Source organism: Equus quagga, chromosome 9, assembly GCF_021613505.1.
Source record: "Equus quagga isolate Etosha38 chromosome 9, UCLA_HA_Equagga_1.0, whole genome shotgun sequence".
Classification (NCBI taxonomy): Eukaryota; Metazoa; Chordata; class Mammalia; order Perissodactyla; family Equidae; genus Equus; species Equus quagga.
The window spans coordinates 53,896,698-53,909,574 of record NC_060275.1 but is presented as its reverse complement, the minus strand read 5'-3'; the positions used below and the strand labels follow the sequence as shown (position 1 = coordinate 53,909,574).

The window sequence follows — 12,877 nt, the reverse complement described above, 5'->3', positions numbered from 1 at the left end:
TCTTTGGTTAGTCCATTTGGCATTGACTTTAGTATATGATATGAGGTAGGGATTTGGTTTCCCTTTTTTCCCCATATGATAACCAGTTGTCCCAGCACTATTTCTTTAAAATTCTATTTTCCAAGCTGTGGTACTATCTATGATAAACCAATTGACTATATATATATATATATATATATATGAATATGATTTCCTGGCACTCTTATTTTGTGTCATTAGTCTATTTCTTTGGTCTATTTGTCTATCCCTAAATGAGTATCACAGATTACTGTGGTCTTACAGTTAAGTGTTGATATCTGGTAGGACAAGTTCACCCACTGTGTGTTTTTTTTTAACTGAGATTTCTTACGGTTTGTGTAGGATAGGTTTTCTTAATTTCCAAACATTGGGCATTTTCTACGTAGAGTTTTGGGGGTTATTCCTTTCTAGAAATAACACGTGTTAGCAAGGTTTCAGAGAAATGGGAACCCTGTGCACAGCTGGTGGGAATGTAAATTGGTGCAGCCATTGTGAAAAACAGTGTGGAGCTTCCTCAAAAAATTAAAAATAGAACTACCATACAATCCAGCAATTCCACTTCTGGCTGTTTATCTGGAAAAAATTAAAAACTAACTTGAAAAGATAATATGCACTGCTATGTTCATTGCAGCGTTATTTACAATAGCCGAGATATGGCAACAACCTAAGTGCCCATTGATGGATGAATGGATAAAGATGTGTGTGTGTGTATACACACACACTATGGAGTATTACTCAGCCATAAAAAGAATGAAATTTTGCTATTTGCAAGAACATGGATGGACTTGGAGAGTGTTATGCTAAGTGAAATAATACAAAGACAAATACTGCATAAATTAGGTTCCTGGACCCAGTTTCCATGAGTATGTGTGGAGGGGGGAGGCTGGCTTCCCACACAACACCAAACAGTTCTGACACCAGCAAGGTGTCCTACAGTTCGAGTCAGTTCTAACGCTATCCACTTGGAGATAACTTCAGATCCCACAGGTTAAGAGTTCAGTCTGCAAGACTAACCTCCCACCCCCCACCCTCCGCCCACATACACCCTTCAAACACCAGCCAGTTGCAAGCCCAGGTTGTTACCTGTGCTTCTGAGCAACAGGCTACAGACTGGAGATTCCAGTGACCCCCTTCAACTCAGAATGCCAGTCTCAAGCCCAAGTTGTTACCTGTACTTCTAACTGACTGCCTCTAAATCAGAGGTTCCCACAACCCCCTCCTCTGGTTTGATTAATTTGCTAGAGTGTCTCACAGAACTCAGAGGAACATTTTACTCACTAGATCACCTGTTTATTATAGAAGGATGTAACTCAGAAACAGCTAGATGGAAGATATGTGTAGGGCAGGGTATGTGGAAAGGGCTCGGAGCTTCCGTGCTTTCTCTGAACATGCCACACCCTCCAAATCTCCATGTGTTCACCAACTCAGAAGCTCTCCGAACCCTGCCTTTTTGGGTTTTTATGGAGGCTTCATTACATAGGTGTGATTGATTAAATTGGTGATTCATGCAACCTCCAGCCCTTCTCTTTTAACCTAACAAAAGACACCTTCATCACTCTCAACACTTAGGAAATTCTAAGGGTTTTGGGAGCTGTGAGCCAGAAACCATGAATGAACACCAAATGTATATGAGAAATATATTTTGGTCATCTGAATGGCCAAATATATATTTTTCTTGCAAATCACATCATCACACCGTATGATGTCACTTATCTGTGGAATAAAAAAAAGACCCAAGCTCATAGATACAGAGAACAGATTGGTGGTTCCAGAGGTGGGGGATGATGAAAGATACAAACTTCCAGTTAGAAAATAAGTCATGGTGATATAATGTACAACATGGTGACTATAGTTAATAATACAATATTGCTTATTTGAAAGTTGCTAAGAGAATAGATCTTAAAGGTTCTGATCACAAGAAAAAAATTTTTTAACTGTGTAAGTGATGGGTATTAACTAGACCTATTGTGATGATCATTTCACAGTGTATACAAATATCAAATCATTATGTTGTACACCTGAGACTAATATAGTATGTCAGTTATACCTCAATAAGATAAAAAATACTTACTACAAAGCTGCAGTAATTGAGACTGTGTAGTACTGGCATAAGATCATATGGATCAGTGGAACAGAATTGAGAGTCCAGAAATAAATGCGTATATTTATGGGCAATTGATTTCGACAAGAGTGTCAAGACAATTTAGTGGGTAAAGAATAGTCTTTTAACAAGCGGTGCCGGGACAATTGGATATCCACATGCAGAAGAATGAAAGTTTTACCCCTGCATCACAGCATATACAAAATGAACTCAAGATGGGTCAGAGATTTAAGCGTAAGCTAAAACTTTCAGACTCATGGAAGAGAACATAGATGTAGATCTTCCTGGTGTTGGATTAGGTAATAGTTTCTTAGATATGACACCTGAATCACAAGCAACCAAAGAAAATATATGTAATTGGACTTCATCAAATTAAAACTTTTGTGTATCAAAGGATTCTATCAAGAAAGTGAAAAGGCAACCAACAGGATTGGAGGAAATACTTGTAAACCATACATCTGACAAGAGTCTAATAACCAGGTAAAGGAACTGTTACAGCTCAGTAATAAAAAGAAAAGAACCAATTTAAAAAATGAGGACAGCATTAGAATAGACATTTCTCCAAAGGAAAGATGCTCAATGTAGTCATTAGTAAAATACAAATCAAAATTATGAGATACCACTTTGCACCCAAAAAGATGACTAAAATTTAAAAAGATAATAATGTTGACAGGGATGTAGAGAAATTGGAACGCTTGTACGTAGCTGGTGGGAATGTAGAAAGAGTGATGCAGCTGGTTTGGAAAACAATCTCTCAAAAGTTAAACTTAGAGTTACGATATGGTCCAGCAGTTATGCTTCTAGGTATATCCAAGAGACTTGAAAACGTGTTCACATAAAAACTAATTCACGATTGTTCATAGCAGCATTATTCATGATAGCTAAAAAGTAGAAGCAACCCATTAAACAATTGATAGATAAACAAAATGTTATATATTCATACACTGGACTATATAGTATTCAGCCATTAAAAACAAGGTGTTACTGATACATGCTACAACATTATTTGAACCTTCAAAGAACATTTTGCTAAGTGAAGTAAACCAGTCACAAAAGGCCACATGTATGATTCCATTTATGTGAAACGTCCAGAATAGCCAAATCCATAAGGACAAAGTAGATTTGTAGTTGCTGGGGCCTGGAGGGAAGGGAGAATGGGGAAAGACTGCTAATGGGTATGGGGTGATGAAAATATTCTGGAATTAGATAGTGGTAATTGTTGTACAACTCTGAATATGCTAAAAACCACTAAATTGTACACTATCAAGAGGTGAATTTTATGATCTAGGAATTATATAGGAATTATAAAATTGTTTTTAAAAAATCACTTTAATCTTAAAATATGTTGAGTGATGTACAATCTAAATATTTTAATGATTAAAATTTGCATTTTATTATAAAGCACTGCAGGCAACTGAGTGTAGTCTTAAATTCTCAGGTACTTTCTAGCATGTATCTTGTAATCTATAGTAAAATATAATTGTTATTGTGGGTTTTCTGAAGTGGTCATTTTAAGTAAAGTTTGATTATTATTTTTTGGCCCCAACGTTGATTTCATTACTATTATATTAATAAGCCAGCTTTGGATTGTCATGGGGCGTCTTGTCAACTTGTTAACAGGTTAGAGAATGCATTTTGGTCCTTGCTTGCAAGATTATATTTAATAGAGTGAGGGTTATTAAGTTGTGTAATGCTAGATTAGTGATGATTTAATATGTAGGGCAAACTAAAGTGAAGTGATACCTAGCATACCTCAACAGGTGATTGGCAATTTCTGCAGAATTGTGTATCAGTCTACCTCTTTCCTAAGGTGGCTCCCAACTGCCAAATATTGTATTAAAATATTTAGAAATTGGGAGAAAAAGAAGTAAACTAAGGTAATTCATTATTTTTAAAATTAGAATTCTTAGTGTTAATAAAGGAAATTAAATGAGCTTTCTCTGTTTTTTCAAGTTTTTATCCCTCTTGAGACTTAATCTTTGGTAAGTTTTGAGCTTCCCAGAAAATAAAATTAAGTGCAATATGTATTAGTCGGTTGTCACTGTGTGAGAAACTCCCCTAGAACTCAATGGCTTAAAACAGCAATGAATTATTCTTGCTTACACATCTCTAGAGCAGCTGTGGATTAGGTTTAGCTAGGCGGCTGTGGGTGCAGGTGGGCTTTCCTTCTCCCTGTGGGTTGTGCTTAGCACATCATTTGGGGTTTGGCTCATTTCTACTCTTTGTGTTTATTCTGGGGCCTAGACTGAAGGGGCAGCATCTACCTGGTGAAACGTCTCATGGTGATGGCAGAGCTATAAGAGGACAAGCCCAGCTGCACAAAGACATTTCAAACCTCTGTGTGCATCCTTTCTGCTAATGTCCTGTTGGCCAAAGCAAGTCAGATGGCCAAGGCTATGGGGGCAGGGAAGTTGACTCTGCCCACCATGAGGCCAAAGTAAGGCATATGGCCAAGCTCAGCATCAGATGGGAAGGAAAATATACTCCTTCCATGGAGGTCGGGATTGGAGTAGGAGGTAGTGGTTATTTTTGAAGAAAAACAAAATCTGCTATATGGTGCAAAAATGAGATAGTGATCATATTGCAGTTGTGTTATATTTTGCATGAAATAGTGAAAAATTGGAGCAAGGCCATTTACTTAGTCTAGCTTAGTCTCAGTTGTTTTAATATATCAGTTAATAAGACCATACTATTTTTGTATTCTCTTGTTTTTTTAATAGATTGTTTTACTTTAGCTATAGATTTTTTTTTTTAAAGATTAGTTCCCAAACACACAGGACGTTATTAGAAGCATCGTTCATTGGGAGCATCATCAATCAACTTAAAGAAAAAAGTGATATGTGCTTTCCATTTTAGTAAGGTAAGTGGCTTATACTTTCATCATTTAGCGCCTTCCAAGATGATAGTCAGTGTGACAAACATACTTCGTATTTTCAGAGAAATTTAACATATTTAAATTTCTTGGCAAGGTTATATGTCTACTTAATAAAACATTTAAGTGGGTATCTAGTGAAGAGTAAGCTTTTTTCACACTGTCACTTGGTCCTGTAGTTCTGTTTCCCAGAAATCTCACTATTACTAGTTTCTTTTGTATCCTTCCATACCTATTGTGTGCATCAGCAAGCATATATTTCTATACATGTTCCTCCTCCCACTCTCTCTCCTTTCTTTCTTCACACAAAGGGAAGTACACCCTGTTCTGCACCTTGCTTTTTTTGGTTTAACAGTGTTTCTTGGTTGTAGGTCCATATCGGTTACTTATAGGTCTGTTTTATGGATGGCTTTATTAAAGTGTAATTTATATACAGTAAATTGCACCCTCTTAAAATGTACAATTTGGTGGAGTTTGACAGATTTACAGACTCTTAGAGCCACCATCACAATCAAGATACAGAACATTTTCATCACCTCCAAAAGTCTCTCTCTCCCTCCACTCCTGACCCCAGGCAATGACTCATCTGCTTTCTTTTTATGTAGATTAGGTTGCCTTTTTTAGAATTTCAGAAAAAATGGAATTATGCATTATGTACTCTGTGTCTAGCTTTTTTCACTCAGCATAATGACTGAGTTTCATTCATATTGTTCCAAGTAGTTGTTCCTTTTGATTGCTGAGTAGTTTTCTATTATACTGATAGACCACATTTTGTTTATCCAGTTCCCCTGACTTTTGGGTTGTTTTGAGATTTTGGTTATTGTGCATAAAGCTGCACTGAAGATTTTTTTCCTCCCTTTTTGTCCCCAAAGTCCCCCAGTGCACGGTTGTATATATATTATAGTTATAGGTCCTTCTAGTTGTGGTACATGGGACGCCACTTCAGTGTGGCCTGATGAGCGATACCATGTCCGTGCCCAGCATTTGAACCAGTGAAACCCTGGGCCGCTAAAGTGGAGCGCACAAACTTAACCACTCGGCCACTGGGCCAGCCCCTGCATTGAAGATTTTTGAATAAGTTTTTATGTGGACATAGGTAGAATGGGTGTGATTCTTGGCTAAAAAAATCTTTGTCTACCTCAGAGTCTCAAAAATTTTCACCTTTGTTTTCTTCTGGAGTTTTATAGTTTTACATTAATGTCTGTGATCAATCTCAGATTATTTTTGTGAGTTGTATGTAAAGGACTGATGTTCTTTTTTTTTTTCCCAGTTGGATATCTAGTAATTCCAGCACCATTTTTTTCATTCTTTCTTTTCCCCATGGACTTGCTTTGGCACTTTTGCCAAAAATTAATTGACCATAAATGTATGCATCTATTTCTGGATTCTCTGTTCCGTTGATCTCTGTTCCGTTGATCTCTGTGTCTGTCCTACTGTCCAGATTATACTGTCTTGATTACTGTAACTTTATAGTAAATCTTGAAATTGGTTAGTGTCAGTATTGGAAATTTGTTCTTTTTTTAAAAAAAGTCTTTGACTATTGTACACGGTTTTTGCCTTTCCACATAAGTTTTAAAATCAGGTTGTCAATTTCTATATAAAAAGCCTGGGGGAATTATGCCTGGAATTGAGTGGAATCTCAACTCTACTTTGATGTGATTGTGTGGTATTCTATTGCATAAATGTATCAATTATGTAACCAGCTTATAGTGATGGTTGTTTGTTGGGGATTCAATCTATTCATGCAGTGTTGCAGAGAATTTTGTATTTGCTGTATTTGTGTCTTTGTGCACTTGTGCAAGTATATCCATAATATTAAGTCCTGGAAATGGAATTGTTTGAAATTTAGCATTTATAATTTTGATAGATGTTGCTAAGTCGTCCTGCATAGACCTTGAATGGGAGAGTACCTATTACAAACCTTTGCCAAGACTGTGTTGTTAAACTTCTTGATCTTTGGCCAGTCTGATAGGTGGGAAAAATGGTGTTTTGTTTTCGTTTTAACTTATTTTATTCTTTATTATCACACCAGCCATCTGTGGTTTCTTTCTTGTGCACATGTTATGGTGATTAGCTCTTGCTATTTCTTGCCAGTATTTTTCCTTTAGTTTTTTCTCTCAAACTTAGCTTCTGAATTTTCTGACAGGGCTTGAAACCTTTTCCCACTCTGAAAATAAATATTAAAATTCTCCCACATTTTAATGTGTTCTTTTATGTTTAATTTTTAATGGTTAAATTTTTCCTGGACATTAATTGCCTCACTCTTAAACCAAAATTACTCAGATGGTTACCCAGTTGTACTAACACCAATTGTTGAACAATCTTTTCTTCATTAATTTGAAATTAATGAAATTAATACTGTCTTTATCTTTACTAAATTCCCTCATGCTTTTGGGCCTATTTTTGGAGTCTCTGTGCTGTTCCATTAATCTGTGGTCTATCGATATGTTGGAGCTAAATTGTTAATTATTACAATGAAGTGTATTTTAATATCAGCAAGCACAAATCTACACCCCATTACTTTTTAAGTTGATTTGTGTATATGTGTGTTCTTGTAACTGGTATGTGATATTTTCTTCTATTATATATTACAGCTGATTATCCTTTATTTAAAGTTTTTGAATTTTTAATATTTTTACCTATCACCTTACTGAACTCATGTACACAATAATTTTCCTGTTGTCTTGAATTTTTTCCTGCAAATAATAATTTTCTGTCTTTCAATTTTTTGTTTATTATTTCTTTTGCTTGCTTAATTGTATCACCTCTGCAATGCTGTTAAAAAAATACTTGCTGAATTTAATGGGAGTCTTCTTGTGTTACCACATGTAGCATGATGCTTTTTTGGTTTGTACACTCCAAAAGTTGACGATACTAAAAGAAAGATATATTTGAAAATATTCTCAGTCCTTCAGCTGCCAAGTCATTCCTTTTATTAAATAGACAGGAGTAAAGAATTGAGCGGCTATATATCTGTATTATCAATAGAAGTTCTTTTTAAAAATTCTTTTTAATTGTCTAATTTATTCATATGAACTTCAGTAAAGACACACATTATCTTTTCTTGTTTTCTTTTTTTTGCTTCTGACCTCCCTCTTTTCTCTCCTTCCTTTGTTTAACACATTCATTTTGTGGTGCATTTCTATAGAAGATATGTGGAAGGTAAATTTTTTGAAACTCTACCTGTCTGAAATATCCTCATTGTAGACTCACACTGAATTAGGCATTGAATTCTACTTTGGACATAATTTTCTTTCAGCATCTTGAAGGATTTTCCCATTATCTCTCTTCTGCTATTGCTATTGAGAGGTCTAATGTGATTCTGAGTCTTAATCTTCTGTATGTGTTCGAGAATTTTTCCCCCTCTAAAAGTTTGAGGGTCATCTTTTTGTTGTCATGATATGCTTCTTAAAATCTTTTTTTTCATCTATTGTGTTAGATGCTCTTGGCCCTTTTAATCTGGAAACTCAAGTCTGTTAGTTCTAGGAAAATTTCTTGAATTCTTGATTTTTTTCGGTGTTTTTTCTCTGTTTTCTAAAACTCGAATTACTGGACTGTTGGTCCTTCCTGGATGATCCTTTAGTTTTCTTACCCTTCGTCTCCTATTTGCCAGTTCAGTCTTTTTGTTCTAGCAGATCTTACCTTTATCTTCTAATGCTTCTATTGACTTTTTAATTTCTTTTATGTATTTTTAATTTTCGTAAGTTCTTTTTTGTACTGTGAATGTTCTTGCATATTTGTTTCATGGATGAATTAGCTTATTTTTAATTTTTGTCTCCGCATAGTTTTTTTTCCAAACTATTTGTTTCCTTTTTTTTTCATTTTAAGGTTTTCCTCATGTATGTGGTGATGCTTGTTTATCTACTCATGGTTACCAGTGAGACATTAAAACTGATTGAAGCTAGGTGTGTTTGGATGGTGGGTGGGCTGGTAAGTCTTCTGATTGTAGGATGTGAATGAGTGTGAGCACGTGTGTGTGTGTGTGTGTAATTCATTAGTTTCCTTCCTAGAAGGCATAGGTTTAGCTGCTGTCCTCTAGGAATCTCTCAGTAGGCAAAGAGGACTTTGGGTGGAGGGAGTGGGTTTCAGCAGTCAGTATGTGTACTCCTATTTATTCGCTCTGTTGTCAGTATGATATTTCTTCCCTCACCTATGACTGTTGAACCCCCACACACCAAAGACCTTTTGTTTTACTCCTTCCAGAGATTTATACCTCCAGTCTTCGGGAATGATGCGGGGGCAGACTTCTGGGTCCTAGTAGTTGGAGTGGCAATTTGGGAGTCTCTGTTTTTTTGAGTCCCATTTTCTTCCCCCTGTCCTATGGAGCCTGGTACTGCCAATTCCTGAGTCTTGGAGGATTCTGTGGTTTAAACAGAGTTGCTTCTCAGCTTTCCTCATTTCCTGTTTAGGGTTCAGGTTTCTTGTGTCTGGAGGTTAGTTATTTTTTGTCCTTCTTTGTGGCTTCCATACGTTTTATCATCTACTCTTTTGTTCTTTGTCTGTTGTATTTATGGTTTTGTCTTAATCTGTTGTTTTTTTTAAGTAGGTTTTACATGAGAGAAGAGGTAAATGTGTGTTTAAATCTGCCTTTTTAACTGTGTCAGTGGTTTTCTATTTATATAGTTATTTTATGTCCACTGTTTTTCCTCAAAATGGGATTTCACTTTATCAGTTTAATCCGTTATATGTGCATATTATGGATTGTTTTTGTATTTTAAAAGTTGTTTCTACAACATAAAATGGATGCATACAATTCCATTGGATGCATGTATCATAGTTTACTTCACATTAGAAATGCTAAAATTAAAATGCTATGTATAAAGTGGGCTCTGAAGACTAATGATAGGACAGGGTAAAATTATAGAATGTTATATATGATATATGAGAGGTGAGTCAATGATTACATCTTTCCTTTGTACATTTTAAACATTTTAAAATGCTTTTTCTTTTAGGTGCTGTGTAATGTGTTAAGAGGATATTATAAGGAATGGTTTTGTCAAATTTTCATGAGTTATGGTGGCTGAAAGATCAATTCTCTCACGTGGGAAAAGAATTGTAAGTAACCTCGAAGAATAAACTGACTTTCAACTATTCCATGCTTATATAAGACAAGTTATTGGTTATTTATAAGACTGTACTTGGGATACTTTATTCTGTTAGCCTTAAGTTTGCAGACTAAATAACTCAAAAGCTAGTTTTTATATAAATCACAGTTATTTCTGTATAGTGTTAGCATTGCTATATTTCTTGAATTGTACAAAATTTCATTTTCTTTTTTTTTTCAGAAATGGCAGCACAAAAGGAAATCTATATTAATAGAGTATTTTATTAAACGAAAGAGGTTAGATAAGAACTTTAAACCAACAGGCTCAGCAAACAAAGGAAAAAACATTTTAGCTGTAAGACATGTTTCAAGTGAATCAAAGTTCAGTAACTGTAGACTTCAGAAGAAAAAAGTTTTCAAAAACTTTGTCAAAACAGATAGGTCAGTGATAACTCCTTTAATAATAGGGCTACGTCCGAAAACCAATATTAATTGAAAAATTAACAAAACAGATTGAATCTGTATTAAATTTTTTTAATGAAAAGTTCTAAAAACATCGAATTGGAGTTAAATTTTCCTTAAATTTGTATTACCTTGTCCAAAGTAAAACAAATATCTTTCAGCCTTCGTACCAGCTTTTCTCATGTCCTAGGGATGACAGAAACCTTACTTGAAGCAAACTAGTATTTTTGTTGAAAATGTATATCAGCATCAATGAAAGTTGATTTTTAAGATCTGCTCTTCAGTAATAATACTAGACATTCAGCATTTGTACCCGCCAGGACACAAAAAGCCTCTCAAAAAACTACTCGGAAAAAGAGGACCCTACTCAGGAATGATGTCCATTCAGGAGAAATCAAAAGAAAATTCCTCCACTGTTATTAAAAAAAGTGAAGATAAGAATTTAGGAATACAAATTCAAGGTTCTCAAAGGAATCTAGCAAAAAAATCGGTTCCAAAGGAAGCTATAAAATCAGTGGTTAAATCTTCTAGTGGAAATAAAATAAATGAGCCTGAATTAGGAACATGCATGAGTACAAGGTCAGCAAAGGCAGCGTCCTGTGATAAAAAAGGTGGTAAATCCATTAATAAAAATATGGTGACTGCCAAGGGACATTCACAACAAGAATCTACAAAACAGAAAAAATTGTCTCAGAAAAAGTCAGTGCATGAACCCCCTAAAGCAAATGAACAGCTTAACCGGAGATCACAAAGACTACAACAGTTAACAGAGGTTTCAACAATGTCTCTGCGTAGTAGAGAAATTCAGGGTCAAGTTCAAGTGGTTAAACAGAGTTTGCCACCAATAAGAAAAGAGCATTGTAGCAATACTCAAAGTAAATCTAATAAAGTTAAAACAAGTCAAAAACATGTGAAAAGAAAAATACTGGAAATGAAGTCTGACTCTAAAGAGGATGAAAATCCATTAATTAATGAGGTAATAAATTCCCCAAAAGGAAAAAAACGCAAGATAGAGCCTCAGACAGTTTATGCTTGTAGTTCTGAGTGCATAAAAGGATCTGGAAAGTGTCTTCAGAAGAATATTAGAAAAGAGGGGAAAAAATCTCTGACTGTAACTTCTTCTGAGATAAAAAGATCAAAATTGTCTCCTTCAGTGGTCTCCAAAAGGAATGAGAAGTCAATTCACACACAAGTGAATAGTAGTGCAAAATCCCAAAAAAGTCCACAGCCATTAGTGCCTGAACAAAGTGTCGATAATGAGCTGGAGCAAGCAGGAAAGAGCAAACGAGGTAGCATTCTTCAGCTCTGTGAAGAAATTGCTGGTGAAATTGAGTCAGATACTGTAGAGGTAAAAAAGGAATCCTCACAAATGGAAAGTGTAAAGGAGGAGAAGCCGGCAGAAATAAAATTGGAAGAGACTGATATTGCGAGACAAATACTTCATCAGAAGGAAACAAATCAGGACGTTCAATGTAATCGTTTCTTCCCCAGTAGAAAAACAAAGCCTGTGAAATGTATACTAAATGGAATGAACAGCTCAACTAAAAAGAACTCCAACTGGACTAAAATTAAACTCTCAAAATTTAACTCTGTGCAGCAAAATAAGTTGGACTCTCAAGTTTCCCCTAAATTGGGCTCATTACGAACCAGTTTTTCACTACCAGCATTAGAAATGCATCATCCTGTGACTCACAGTACATTTATAGGGACAAAACCACATGATGATAAAAATACAGCTTGCCAGCAGGAAGAAATGAGAGAAATTAATTCTAGAGAAGTTAAAATTAATGATACTACAATTCAAAGTAATAAAACCACAAAAAGGGCTCCTGAAAATTGTCATTTGGATAATCAGATAAAACCATGTCCCAACCCACCATTGGATAACCAGAGGAAAGATTCTTTTCAGTCAACACCAGATAAGGTAATCTATTTTCATTATGCACAGTAGAGATGTCTGAGTACTTTCTAATAAGAAGTAAATGTTTTACAACATATTTCAGCTTAAGAATTAAGTCATAAAATACTAGAGTCATTTGTTAGGGTATCCTATTCAGTTGTTAGCAAGGGCTTTATTAGCCCTATCTTGTAGTGGGTGTTAGAACTTGCTGACTCCTTTAAATGTCTCACATTTACATGAATACTTCTCATTGTTTCCTCATTTTCACTCTTCATTTTTATTTTATTTTAATTTTTTTGAGGAAGGTAAGCCCTCAGCTAACATCTGCTGCCAATCCTCCTCTTTTTGCTGAGGAAGATTGGCCCTGAGCCAACATCCATGCCCATCTTCCTCTACTTTATATGTGGGACGCCTGCCACAGCATGGCTTGCCAAACGGTGCCGTGGCCACACCCGGAATCCAAACTGGTAAACCCAGGGC

At 35.5% G+C, this 12,877-nt stretch overlaps 1 protein-coding gene across 6 annotated transcripts in view; it reads left to right on the top strand.

Annotated features, from left to right (window-relative positions):
* ESCO1 (establishment of sister chromatid cohesion N-acetyltransferase 1) overlaps window positions 1-12,877 on the top strand; it is a 74,886-nt gene that overhangs the window by 13,559 nt on the left and 48,450 nt on the right. For 4 of the 6 annotated variants that reach the window (XR_006890084.1, XM_046671359.1, XM_046671356.1 and 1 more), the window contains exons 2-4: window positions 4,877-4,979; window positions 9,944-10,046; window positions 10,277-12,421. Coding sequence is in view for 5 of the 6 variants with exons in the window: in XM_046671359.1 (XP_046527315.1) it covers window positions 10,871-12,421 (1,551 nt within the window). In the remaining variant the exon portion in view is untranslated. The remainder of the gene's footprint in view (window positions 1-4,876; window positions 4,980-9,943; window positions 10,047-10,276; window positions 12,422-12,877) is intronic. The other 2 variants (XM_046671360.1, XM_046671357.1) reach the window with 1 other exon arrangement.